The 13,454-nt window shown below is 44.5% G+C and overlaps 2 protein-coding genes across 2 annotated transcripts; one reads left to right on the top strand and one right to left on the bottom strand.

Moving 5' to 3' along the window:
* The first annotated feature begins 428 nt into the window (after positions 1–428).
* LOC136949573 (lysophosphatidylserine lipase ABHD12-like) lies at positions 429–5,255 on the top strand. The gene is made up of 13 exons (XM_067243919.1): positions 429–582; positions 700–821; positions 994–1,096; positions 1,213–1,332; positions 1,656–1,686; positions 1,766–1,811; positions 2,140–2,266; positions 2,663–2,700; positions 2,980–3,059; positions 4,332–4,414; positions 4,543–4,621; positions 4,728–4,861; positions 5,041–5,255. The coding sequence occupies exons 1-13, from the start codon at positions 455–457 to the stop codon at positions 5,069–5,071; spliced, it is 1,122 nt and encodes a 373-aa protein (XP_067100020.1). The 5' UTR covers positions 429–454; the 3' UTR covers positions 5,072–5,255.
* On the bottom strand, positions 5,184–13,093 carry pygl (phosphorylase, glycogen, liver). Its single transcript, XM_067243897.1, has 20 exons — positions 12,752–13,093; positions 12,381–12,482; positions 11,556–11,634; positions 10,955–11,058; positions 9,803–9,934; positions 9,599–9,710; positions 9,345–9,427; positions 9,105–9,242; positions 8,752–8,844; positions 8,215–8,361; positions 7,835–7,998; positions 7,569–7,683; positions 7,381–7,482; positions 6,997–7,144; positions 6,857–6,915; positions 6,580–6,721; positions 6,222–6,429; positions 5,985–6,119; positions 5,834–5,900; positions 5,184–5,719 (listed from the first exon to the last, which is right to left on the bottom strand). The coding sequence occupies exons 1-20, from the start codon at positions 12,992–12,994 to the stop codon at positions 5,531–5,533; spliced, it is 2,562 nt and encodes an 853-aa protein (XP_067099998.1). The 5' UTR covers positions 12,995–13,093; the 3' UTR covers positions 5,184–5,530.
* Positions 13,094–13,454: the final 361 nt, after the last annotated feature.

Below are 13,454 nucleotides of genomic sequence, written 5' to 3' on the forward strand. Positions count from 1 at the left end.
TCCATTTGTGCCAAAAAAGTTGATGCTTTTGTACAATGGATATTGGCGATTGCTTCGCTATACTAACTATATATTTTAGTATAAATCTGTATCCGTTGGCATTGTTGAAATGCTTTTGCAAATAATTTATTCAGGAAATATAGCCTAGGCCTATCTATCCATGATTAGTAGGCCTACATTGGTTGAGCAACATTATACATATTACCAAGAGCAGTTAACCTTTAACAAAGGCTCATGTGTTAAATAATCAATAGCTAGAATATACTTTAGGCTACTAGCCTATACTACGGCCAATGAATAGCATAGCCTACAGGGCAGCCAACACAGTTTGTCATAATCTCGTTCCCAGACTAGACTATCCCGTTTTACACAGTAACCTTTCACCCGACTTCCCTGTTTTGCACGCGTTCTCACTTCTTGAAGTAACACTTGTTGACAAGACGTACTAGCTTTCATGTCCGCTGTCAAAATGAGAAATAGACGACTGAATACTGCGGATAGCAATGCAGACAGCACGCCCGAGTTAAAAGAGTCTAAACAGAGTCAGCGGAAAACAGCAAAAGAGCGACAGACAGGTTGTCGGTGAGTGTCCTAGTAGCCTAACACAGTTGTGTCTTTTGCGTTAAAAAGCCTACTTTCATATTGGTGTATATACTGGCGTTGGCGTGTGTACATGACTGTAGATATTATGTTTTTAAGATCTCTATTGGTGTTGAGAACCAGGAGGATAGCGTTGTTGCTGTGTACCGTCTACATCTCAGTGCCTGTCGTTGTCTACCTGTTTCCATGGATACTCGGTCATGTCATATTTCTCCACCTCTGTAAGTTTATATTGTAGCTTAAATTTCAGGCTTGCGGTAGTATATCACTGTTGAAGCGGTGTGTCAAGTGTAGTAATCAATACAATAACACTAAATGTACAATACTCTGTCAAATATTGCACAATAAACCAATAGTTGATTCACTCGTAAACCTTTGTTTGTGGAATTTCAGTAAGGTTTCCATTCTTTGCGGACCTCGCCATCCCTTCAGAATTCCTGAACTACACCACTAACTTCCACCTCTCACCAGAGGAGGGAGTCTCCGTGGGTGTGTGGTGAGTTTCCTGGGTGATCACGGACAGCCTCATGATCTTCCCAGAATCGATTCCTTCTCACCACAGTGTTTGTTTGTATTATAATGAGTATGTTTGTGTGTGTGTGTGTCTCCTAGGCATACTCTCCCTGTCAGCCAATGGGAGCAGGCCGAGGGGAGAGGCCCAGAGTGGCACAGGGGAACCCTGGGAGATGGCCGCCCAGTCATTATCTATCTCCACGGCAACGCTGGGACCAGGTGGGACCAGGGTAGAGAAGATGGGATTGAGTCATTCAATTATTTCTCAAGGAACAGACCCATGGGATATGACCTGTCTTTGTAGGGGGGTTGGAGCCTAAAAAGGTTGCAAATTGCATATAACAGTGTAGACTATGCAAATGTACAATGCCAAAATACAGGTTAAACAGTTCATTGGAAAACAATCAATCATCCACACAGTGACAATCCTAGGTCTGTCCTCCAATTCTGTATGTGTACATGTTAGTTCTGTAATGTCTGAACAAGAATACATTTGTGTCAAATTTAATTCAAACTTATAAATGAAAATATTATCTCCAAAGGGCACTCAGTCACAGAGTCAACCTGGTGAAGGTAAGCTGTTTTATTGGGCATTACATTAACTTTATTTAGCAGAATTAATCTACACTAACTGACTGCTTGTGTGACACAGATCCTGAGTGCAGCTGGATATCATGTCTTGTCGCTAGACTACAGAGGTGAGCGTTCATTCTGTGTGTAGTGGGGTTGTCACAACACAGTCTGTACCCCCAAACACACAATACTTTTGTTCTTAAATTATATTTTAGTCATGCAAATTCACACTTGAGATGCTTAGATGTGTCGCAAGTTTAAACGTCTAACTATAGGTGATTTAGTTCCCCCTGAAATTCATACACTGAAGCGTAAATACAGTATTGTCATTCATATATAAATCAAACAAGGCACACTTTTAGGCTGAGTGGGGTAATGTAAACTCTGTGACCTAGTGAATCTGATTTAGGCTTGGTTGAGAATCGACAAGCGTCTCTTCTGCTTCTTCTCTAGGGTATGGAGACTCTTCTGGGGAGCCCAGTGAGGCTGGCCTGACCACTGACGCCCTCTACCTGTACCGCTGGGTAAAGCAGCAGAGCAGAAGCCTGGTTTTCCTGTGGGGCCACTCCCTTGGCACCGGGTGAGTCCCAGCATGCACTGCGTCAATCTTGCTTTATGTCATGGCATTACAACAGAGTTGGCGATGGGGGGGACAGGAATGTGTCTATGTTTATTTGATGTTTTTCATGTTATGTGGGACGTGTCTAAGTGCACAATTTTACAAATCAAATTCCTTAAGGACGAAGGGACGATGGTTATCATATCCAAATCCAATTTGTATTTTTATAGCCGTTATGTCACACAGGAGTTCACATACACCCATGAAACGATACCTAAACCAACCTGAACCCTGAACTAATATATACAGTTGGTAAAAAAACAACAATTCTAAACAGATTTATTTGATGCATTATATATATTCAGTTGAGTGATCTGGTGTTTTGGATAATCAATGGTGTCTGCCCTGTGTTTGCAGGGTGACAACCAATGTTGCTCTGAGGGAACAGCAGCAAGGTGAGACCTTGGAGGTTTCTAACCCTGCCTGGTTGTGAGCTCTGTGGAACTGCAGTCTGTGATGCCCTCTAGTGTTAAACCTCAATGAGCCGTCATGATTCTGACTGCCTTAGCATTTGCAAATGGCACACTTGAAATAACCAAAACAGTCAACATGTCATTGTATTGCTAATGTGCATTAGCAAAAAGCCATGAAATACCAAACATTTAAATGTGAAGTGTGTTCGTTTTATGCTGAATCTGTACTCTGTGTTGTGTCCTGGTGTGTGGGGCTATCAGGGTCACGTGTTGATGCTGTGGTTCTGGAGGCTCCTTACACAAACATGGGAAAGGCTGCAGAATGCCACCCCATCAGTATGGTGCGTATGTGTGACTGTGTCTGTCTGTCTGTGGCCCAAGGGTGTGTACTCATGTCTGTCTGTGTCTGTCTGTGGCCCCAGAGGCCTATACCACGAGACCGGATTTGAGGCTTAGCAAGGTAACTTCAGGTTTAAGCCTAGGTTTTCTGTGTCACAACGGTTGTTCGCTTTTTACCGGGAGTATATCACCATGGTTATTTATGCTGCACACCTAACCTGCTCTGTAGCATGATTGTTCAAGATAACAGATCAACACATATGAAAGACCACCTTACTGGACAGTCATCTCTTGGAAAATTGAATCAGCGTTCCTAGAAGATCCTGGGACCTCGGTGTACAAATAGAGAGTCTCTTAAGAAGGCAATAGTTTTTAAAGAACTACAAAACCCTTTGGCTTTCCCTGATGAGTATGTTTGCATCGACATAATCCTAAAACAGAGACTGATTAAAGCACTAAAGCCTTGTTCATTTTTTGTTGTTGTCCCTGCCCTCCTTTTGCAGCATTGTCCTACTGTATTTAATTTTTGATGGCCCTACCTCATTGTTTCAATTGAAACTCTTTATGTACCAAATAAACGTTTATATGAGTTTTATGTAAAGTCAAATTTGAGTATTTAATATTTAAATATCATTTGTTTCAGTTTTTTATGTGCCCCTCTGATTAAACACTGGCCCCCCCAGTAAAATTAGTCTAGAACTGCCACTGTTGATAAGCCTATTAATTTACACATTCACACAGCCAATACATGTTTCCATCTTTCCTGCCATAGGCAGCAGAAACTAACCCTTTAGTCTGGATTATATTTTTAACTCACCTTTTATGTGAAACCATTCATAGCTAGATTGGGAAAACCTGGGTTGAGTTAATGAGTTAATAACCACCGTTGTGGCACCGCTTGTGCGCAATTGCAGTTGTTAGGCTTAGTGTAGCCAGCTAACTAAAATATATCCCAGGTATGTTGAAATTGCTTCATAGTATAGGCCTCGGGTTGTGTACAAAGTCGCTGTGTTGTTGCACAATAAACAACATGTCCTAATTTCCCCTCTTTTGTAAAATGATGTCTTGCAATGTGTCTGTCTGAAATGTAGAAATGTTATGCCAACACAGGCATGACAGTTGCATTGTTTGTGGGCTGTTGCTTCAGTGTTGGTATAAATAGTTTTTATGTTACAGTTACTTTTTACTTGGTTTCCTTGTTTTTTTTATTACTTACACACAGCTCTAATGTGATCCCTGTCTCTCCCCCTCCCTCCATCCTTCACCTCTTCCAGATGTACATGTTTATTCCCGGGTTCAAGAGCTTACTCTGGAAGATCTTAGAAATGAACAACATTGTGTTTCCTAATGACAAAAAGTAAATATGTTAACAAAACAATGTTCATCATTCCAATGTAACAACATAAAAGCATGATGTCAATACAAAGCAACGTAACACTATTACCTAAAGTTTGGTATGTATTTGATGGCTCGTTTTGTGTGCAGTCTGGAGACCCTGGCTAGCCCTGTTCTGATCCTACACTCAGAGGACGACAACGTTATTCCCCATCACATGGGACAGGAGGTATGTCAGTGTCTTCTCCAGCATGGGTCTTTGTGATTCAGTCTACAGATAACATGCAACATACCATCGTCGTACCATGATAGACGTTTTTGTTTTTCACCCCTAGCTGTACAACATCGCACTCCAGGCTGAGAGGGCTAGAAACGCCGGCGGCCATGTTGAGATGGTAACCCTCCCTGCGTCCTTGGGTTACTCCCATAACCACATCTACATGGACCCCAGCCTGACCACTGTGGTTGGGTGAGTCACCCAGCTTCATGCACACAGATACATGTCAAAGTTAACTTCATTTCATGAGGTGGTACCTTAAGATTAACCTGGAAAAGGTATCTAATCAACGACGTCTCCTGGGTTCAGGCTCAGAGTTACTTGGGGTATCGGTATGAAGGATAAAGGATTGTGTTTCTTTGTCACTGCAGGGGATTTCTTCAGAGAGTAAAGCAGAAGTAAGCTCTTATAGAACTTTCTGTTAAACACTTGAGCTTGTTGACCATCCCCTCTACATCTCCTGCATCTTCCCTGTGTCGGTGTGCAACGTTTGGGATAAATGACCCACGTTAAATGTATTAACGACTGACCCACTGCAGTTTATTAAAGTGAAAAAACAATTTGAAGAATCCTTTGATCTCAAATACATTTTTTTTTATCCCATATTAATAAAAGGTTGAATGGCCTAGATGGCATGCACACACACAAAACTACAACAGAACACAATTTCAAAAAGATTTAGACAAAGCTATTACAATAGAACATTTTGTTTCTGCAGAGGCTATGTAACAAACAAGTATTTTTCAGTACACACTCACACACACACTTTGACCAGCTACGGTTAATCCTGTCCAGTGTGTAGACCTACAGAGCCACCCTACGACACTCGTTATCTGACATGAAACCCTCATGCTTTCAGCTTCATATTTTCCTCACAGCCTTGGCCGTCTCCTGTATGGCCTCGCGGGGCTCGTTAGGGGGTGGGATCTTGAGGTCTGTGGGCTCCACCCCCCATATTTCCGTGGCGTAGTCCGTGATGGTCCGGTCGCTGGAGAACTTCCCCGTGGCAGCGATGTTCTTGATCACCATCTTGGTCCACTCCTTCGGGTTCTGGTAAATAGTGGTTCACAGGTGCATGAGATATAGCTTTTATTTGTGTCAAATATTCGTGCTCCAACCATCTTTCTGCTGAGGTGTGAGAGTAGGTATTGATTATGTGTCTACCTGGTACAGTTTGCTGACTTTCTCCTGGGCCTTCATATAATCCTCAAAGTCAGCAAACACTTTGAAGCTAAAAGAGGAAAAAAAACAGAAAGACACTCAAGACCCAAGACACTGAGACATTCTGTAGGAGTTGCTATGGCAGCAGACTCACCGGTCATGGTTGAAAAGCATGTCTGTGATGTCCTTGAAGAGATCTGGATTCTTAGGACTGAAGAAGCCGGTCTTGATCTGGTCAATGACTAGCTTCAGCTCTGGAATCTTCTTATAATACTTCATGGCATCGTAGCTTAAAAAAAGAGGAAATCCATGTCCGTTTTTAAAACGCTGTTCAGGAAATTCAGCAGCTGGTCGAGACACAAAAGATAAACAAAAATGATAGCATTCATACCCGTCCTTGTCCATCTCTGCCACATCCTCCACCCTCATGCCGAAGATGAAGAGGTTCTCCTCGCCAGCCTCCTCTGCCATCTCCACATTGGCGCCATCCATGGTGCCGATGGTGAGGGCGCCGTTCAGCATGAACTTCATGTTGCCCGTGCCGGAGGCCTCCGTGCCCGCTGTGGAGATCTGCTCAGAGAGGTCCGTAGCAGGGATCACTGCAGAGGTATGAAGATATTAGGGCCAGGCTCACTGAAAGAAAAACGGATGGGGGGGGGGGGGGGGGGGGAAGAGGAGAGAGAAATAGGAGGGAGGGATAGGGAGGAGACAGGCAGAGGAAAAACACAAAAAAAGAGGGTTTTCCATACCTTTCTCAGCCAGGGATACCCTATAGTTCTCCAGATAGATGACCTTCAGCTTGCTCCCCACCACTGGGTCGTTGTTCACCACCTCTCCCACTGAGGTAATGAGCTTGATGATCATCTTAGCCATGTGGTACCCCGGAGCTGCCTGCAGACACACACCAGAGGGAGGACAGAGAGGCGATGAGAAGAAGGAAAGAGCCAATGTAAGAGAAAGGAGAGATGAAGGGGAAAAAAAGATGTAGGAAGTACATGTGCCATTTTGGTGAATCCTGAATCTTACCTTTCCACCAATAATCACAGTCCGGGGAACGAAGGGTGCCATAGGATTCTTTTTGATCTCTTCAAGGGGGGAAAACAAGAAACAAACTTGTCATTAGCAGCAGACTTTGTGTGGGGCTGCGGAGGGCAGAGGGGACGTACGGTTGTACATGGTGACGATGTGGAGGCAGTTGAGGAGCTGGCGCTTGTACTCGTGGATCCTCTTCACGTGCACGTCAAAAATGGAGGATGGGTTGATTTTGACCTTGTACTCCATCTCCAGGTGCTGGGCAAATTTCAGCTTGTTGTCCTGGGAACATGAGATGTGTGAGATGTGTGAATCGTTTGATGAATCGGTTGATGATTTGTTTTACAGTGGATCGTTAAACATTAAATATATTGTTTAATGGTGAACAATTACTCATTATTTGACAGAGGAAAACTGAGAAATCACAGATTGGGCTGGCACATGGTGTTGGTTAGGGTTAGTTTCATGAGCTAAAATTCTTAACATTTACTGTATATATAATAAACTTGTGTGTTTACCTGTTTCACTTTGGAGACATCCCGGATGAAGGCATCATCATCCACCAAGCCATTGAGCTTCTGAAGCTGGCTGAGGTCCTTCACGTACTCCTCTCCAATGGCCTGGAGAAACAGTTAAACATCTCGTAAACATCTGCATGGTACAAAACTATAGACTTCCCTCAGACAGACCTGTCCGCCAATCACACCTCAGCAATGAGCTCAGCCAATCCAGGGTTACAGAGCAGCAGCCAGCGTCGCGGAGTGATGCCATTGGTCTTGTTCTGGAACTTGTCCGGTTCTATTTCACTGAAGTCACGGAATCTATAACAAAAAAATATATACATAATTTAGGTATCAAAAAACAAAAACATGATTAATCACATTTCTAAAAAGGTTCCAGAGAGGACCAACTCGTGAAGGCGAGGCCAAACTGTAACATCACAGAAGCAGCGGCCACATCGTCCGGTCTTACACGTCTGTCTTGATGATGTTTGAGTGTATCTCGGCAACTCCGTTGACGGCATGGGAGCCCACGATGCAGAGGTGGGCCATGTTGACCCTCTTACCGCCGTCCTCCTCGATCAGGGACATCCTGCGAAGACGATCCATGTCTCCTGGAAAGAGTGCTGCGATGTTCTGCAAACACGACAGGAAATGACAGTCAGGAGGAGGACACGGGTCAGTAGAAGACCTGTTTTATCAGCCATCAGAAGAACAGTGCCGTTTCGATGTCCATACCTTACCAGATGTTTTGTCATTCCTAATTATTTTCATTCCACCCATTTTGGTTTAACTGCAACGTGAAAATCCTGTGTTCTCCACACACGAAATCGTGTGAAGGCGAGTACCTACCTCCAGGTGGATCTGGTTGATCTGGTAGATGATCTCCAGGTGTCTGGGCAGGAGCGTCTCCAGCAGCTTCACCGGCCAGCGCTCCAGCGCCTCGGGCAGCACCGTGTGGTTGGTGTAAGCGAACGTACGCTTGGTGATGTCCCATGCCTGCACCAGGAACACGTAGCTTGGTCACTGCTGGTTCTTATGAGGGTAGCGGTTATTGATATCACACACAATGACTTGCAAAAGCCTATATGGTGTTGTAGCACCTCTGCCCTCTGTATATATGGAGCCCTTTTTACAAGCAATGTTGTAATTTGATTTGACTTGAATGGGAAGGCAGGCTAGGTAGGATTACTGTTAATCTAGGCGGGTGATATGATATTAAAAAATTGGCAGATACCATAGTCTGCTAAAACTATATTTTACCATTTTAATTAATAGCCCTAAAACATAGTGGCTGTTTGTGTAACCCTAACTGAGTATTGGCTCTCCAATCTTGTGGATGCAGTGTCTGAACCCTGGGTGGAACTCTGCCGTGTGCGTGTTCCTCACCGTGTCCCAGCTGAGCTTCTCGATGTCCACAAAGATCCTCATGAGCTCTGGGATGGCCATGGCAGGGTGGGTGTCGTTCAGCTGGATGGCCACCTGAGAAGAACCAGACACCTCAGAGGAGAAGGGCGGCTAGAGCTCATCTGAGTCACGTTCTTTTGTGCCTCGTGAATCAAAGCCAGCTACATTTACGTGGCACATTTAGCAGGCGCCTTTTCCCAAAGCGACGTACATGTGTACTAGTGCATATATAACCACGCACTTCTGATCTTTGATTTTTTGCTGTATGTTCCGACGTTATTTCAATGGTCAGTCAGGGAACTGTTACAGTTACAAAGGTCGTCCCAGAACCCTACCTTTTCCGGGAAGCCTTGGAAAGAGACAGGGCCGGAAGAGCCTTTCTTGGAGGTCTTGAAGCGTCGGATGATGTCCTGGAGAGTGGCCGCCACCACGAAGTACTCCTGCTTCAGACGCAGCTCTTTCCCCTCAAAGAACTGCAACGCAAGGAAGCAGAGAGGCCCGGGGGCCAGCACGGTTAGAGACACGCCAGCGCAGGAGAGTCCACTCTACGCCATTGTGTCAGATTTGCACCGTACATTATCGTTGGGATAGAGCACTCTGGAAATGTTCTCCGCCAGATTCCTGTCGAGGACAGCCTGGATGTAATCGCCAACGTTGACTGTGAATTTAGAAAGAAAGATCTCAACTTCAACATTCCCAATGAATAAAAGAAACTCAATCCTCTCACAGATTAATCCTAACATCAGATAATCAGATCCCAACATGATAGAAATAGTAGAGAACGTCGGAAAAGGCTTGTGGCTAACTCCTGCGTGGCATGGTCTCTTACAGTCTTTCAGGTTGAAGTCGTTGGGGGCACGAGCAGACCACAACCTCATGGTGTTAACCGTGTTGTTCATGTAGCCAGGGATGGGAGTGTCATAGGGCATGGCTAGCACCACCTGTCCCAGAACACACACAGGGTGGATTAGGACAAATCAGCCTCAACGGGTCAAAGTCGATATCATTACGCCATTTCCATTGGGTCGTTCACCTGAGTGTCCACCCATTTGGATCCATCCGTCGTCTTCTCCACCTTCCCGTAGAAGTGCACAGGCAGCATGTACTCAGGACGAGCCTTCTCCCAGGGGTTTCCATGACGCAGCCAATCGTCCGCCTCCTCCACCTGAGAACCAGGAAATTGATTGACAGGGTTAACCTGATAAACTCTTCTAAGGGATTAAGAGGACAAGAGATCCTGCCCATACACAGCACAACCCTAATATAGGGTTAACAGTTCATGAGTGATTGTTAACCCTAGCTCAAGATGAAGCGCTACCTAGTCTTCTGATCTGTATATGAGATTAAAAAGTCATAATGACCATGACGACATTCTTCTTGTAGGAGTACACTGACTGCATGACTGCTGGGTAAACTCAGGAAGAGGCCTATAGCAGATGACATGATTTCTCCTCGACAGTAAATGAGTGATTACCTACCCAGTTCTGCGTTCAAAAGTGCATGTTTACATTGAAAGGTTTGCAGAGAAAATAACAGAATGTTTTGCCATTTTTTTCTTTCTTCTGAAAGGCAAAATCTCCTGTTTGTTCTTGTCAGACACATGAAGCGACAGGCTTTCTCAACGCCCCCTTCTGCTTCGGGCCAACCACTGTCGCAAGCACGCTTTCACCACAGGAAGCAAGCCAGAGGGCGTGCCACAAAACTCGGCTCTCGTTAATGATTGGCCAACAAGGAGGAGGTACATTCACATCCTATTCATTTATCAGATGCTTTTATCCACAGTGACGTGCTAATCATCAAGGACCAGAAGTGAACAATATTTCAGAGGTTAGAGCCAAGAAACTATTTTTCTACCAACCAGTGCCGCGATAACATCGCCAGAACTACACTGTAACATAATTCCGACGTTCTGACTATCGGGTTGCTCTCCGCACTGCACAGCCTGATCAAACTGACCTTTAGAGTGTCTGGCTGTAGTATTTGTGCGGCAGCACTTGGCTGATTCAGCTAAACGCAAGTGTCCAATGTGCAAAGTCAATGTGTTCGAACCACTGTAATACTGTTAGAACTGTGCACACTAGTCCTTGACTATCTGCAGCGGTGGCTATACATGTTTCCATGCGTTGCATTGCATTGGGTAAAGGCATCTGCAACATGAACACATGTTAAGGTGACATGGCCTCACCTGCCAGCCCTCTTTTATCTTCTGGTTGAAGATGCCATACTCGTAGCGAATCCCGTAGCCGTAGGCTGCCAGACCCAGGGTCGCCATGGAGTCCAGGAAACAGGCTATGGGCGAAAAAATGTGAGGGAACAGGCTCATCAGTTAATACTCAGACACCGTTAAGAAATCTTGTAGATAAAATACACATTTTTGACTGCTTGTGGGTCTGTAAACGTTTGAGGACTGCACTAATACAGATAGTAAATAGAGAACCAAGTGTTGTGGCTGAAGCTAAATCATGTAATAAAGTTAGGCTAATTTTCAGTATGTGATTAATTTTGACCACACCACTGATGTTGTATACACTTCCTGTTCTGAACGAAGGCCAGTCTGTTGTTCCAGACCTCCTGTCTAAAACACCATCAGCAGAGCAATGCAGGGTCTAGTGCAGGCCCACAACCAGAGTCTGAGTTAAACAATGTCCAACCACAGCTGAAATGATAAGCTCTGTGGCATTTCAATATTTAGATACTAAATCTAAATATTGAAAGAGAATCACTGTGTGTATTTTAGTGAAGTCTGAACCTTGGGGGACTCCTAAGCTCCAGCCCTGGAGAGTTACCTGCCAGCCTCCCCAGGCCCCCGTTCCCCAGCCCTGCATCCTCCTCCATCTCCTCCAGGTCCTCCATATCCAGGCCAAGCTGTCAAAAGGGAAAGACAAGGAACTGCTTTCCATTCTTGCATCACATGTAATGTAACGCTACAACACAAACTTCTGCTTCCTCAACCCATTCTTTACATATCAAGTCACAGATGCAGATCCCTAGACTGGAAATGGGCTCGCTATGGCAGGAGTTTAGTTCCCTCTGCCATAGCAGAATTAACATTTACATTTACATTTAGTCATTTAGCAGACGCTCTTATCCAGAGCGACTTACAGTAAGTACAGGGACATTCCCCCGAGGCAAGTAGGGTGAAGTGCCTTGCCCAAGGACACAACGTCAGTTGGCATGACCGGGAATCGAACTGGCAACCTTCGGATTACTAGTCCGACTCCCTCACCGCTCAGCCACCTGACTCCCTAATTAAACTCCCCAGTAACATCTTGAAATCTGTACAAGTATGTGTCAAGTAGTTAAGTTAGAGTGTATTGCATCTATGTAATCGATGCATTTCTGTGAGGCTCTGTACAAACTGTGGAAACATATTTCCTTTGAAAAGCACAATAAATAATCAATCTATGGATCTATATATATTGCAAGACTGTACATCCTCTAGAATGTATAGTTGTACATCAGTCAATTCACAATGACACAGCAGTTTCTTGCAGTGAGATTGCTACTCTCTGTGGGTGCAGGGCTCTGTGTTGCAAGTTTGACGTGACTTGATAGATCCTGGCAGGTTTGTGAGAACATGGGCGTGTTCCCTTCTCTCCGCGTTAGCTCACCTGGTAGATAGCCTCGTCACAGGCGTTCTGCAGGCCCAAGTTGATCATTGTGTTCTGCAGAGTTCTGCCCATGTAGAACTCAAGAGACAGGTAATAAACCCGCTGGAAGGACCATTTCCGAAGAAAAAATTAACAACAACATTTCACACACTTTAAATCACTGTGAATGACGCACATATTTGGATATCACAAGAGTAGCTAACCTTCACAACGTTGTGCAGAGGGAAGTGGTCCTGATACGTTTGTTATAGTAAACTATTTAGCCTACTTAAATTGACCAAAAAATGTATTGTAGGTAGCCTAACTTGATATGAGAGCACTTTTTACATTAATTCTCTACAGATTTCCAGTTGATTGTCTGAAAACTTTACCTTGGGGTCAGTTTCATAGTAAAACTGTTGAGTTCGGATCCATCGGCCAACCAAGTGGTCTCGAACAGTATGCGCCAGTGCAAAGTAGTAATCGCGTGGAGTCGCGACATTCCTATCCTTCACAAGGGTAAAGTGTAGGTGTCGATTAAAACCCTTCTTCAGTTCAGCAACATTTTCTACTCCAACAATACCTCTGATACTAATTTGTTTGCGCTTCTCTTGGTCTGTGATAGGGGCAGCCATTCTGGAAAAGTTTAACTCCGTCTGTCTTTCACTCCACTCACTGACTGGAATAATAATGAGGTTCTTTAAATACTTTGTTTCTCGGTGGCCAGCCCCCTCCTATCTAACACCACATTCTCATCGTTTTCATGGACATTTGCGGGGTGGGCGTATGATGACATGCTCGTCATTGCTGTGCCACCTTATAGGCTATTGTGCAGGAGTTTTGAAACATCTGTGCTCTGATTGGTAGTAAGCAACCAGTACAAGCCCAAACATTTGAGCTATCATCAATTATTTGAGGAAAGGGCGGGACTATCGTGGTCTATCGCCGACGGATAGTACGGCCGCTGCCATGTTTAAAATATTCGGGGTCGAATGCCTTACCAGGTCGCATCAGGGCAACTAAATTTGGCTTGGGGCCATTTTTTTCTTTTATAGACCTATACTTAGAAACGCTTGCCCAGAACACAATTGACTC

Source organism: Osmerus mordax, chromosome 9 (genome assembly GCF_038355195.1).
Source record: "Osmerus mordax isolate fOsmMor3 chromosome 9, fOsmMor3.pri, whole genome shotgun sequence".
Lineage (NCBI taxonomy): Eukaryota > Metazoa > Chordata > Actinopteri > Osmeriformes > Osmeridae > Osmerus > Osmerus mordax.

What these genes read in the sequence shown, in the direction of transcription:
- pygl (XM_067243897.1), bottom strand. Translation starts at nt 12,994, where the DNA reads ATGGCTGCCCCTATCACAGACCAAGAGAAGCGCAAACAAATTAGTATC. An exon ending in GTGACGAGGCTATCTACCAG is followed by an intron (nt 11,635 to 12,380) that starts GTGAGCTAACGC and finishes CCCTTTTGACAG; the next exon opens with CTTGGCCTGGATATGGAGGA. An exon ending in GGTATCCCTGGCTGAGAAAG is followed by an intron (nt 6,430 to 6,579) that starts GTATGGAAAACC and finishes ATACCTCTGCAG; the next exon opens with TGATCCCTGCTACGGACCTC.
- LOC136949573 (XM_067243919.1), top strand. Translation starts at nt 455, where the DNA reads ATGTCCGCTGTCAAAATGAGAAATAGACGACTGAATACTGCGGATAGC. An exon ending in TCTGAGGGAACAGCAGCAAG is followed by an intron (nt 2,701 to 2,979) that starts GTGAGACCTTGG and finishes TGGGGCTATCAG; the next exon opens with GGTCACGTGTTGATGCTGTG. An exon ending in GTGTTTCCTAATGACAAAAA is followed by an intron (nt 4,415 to 4,542) that starts GTAAATATGTTA and finishes TTTTGTGTGCAG; the next exon opens with TCTGGAGACCCTGGCTAGCC.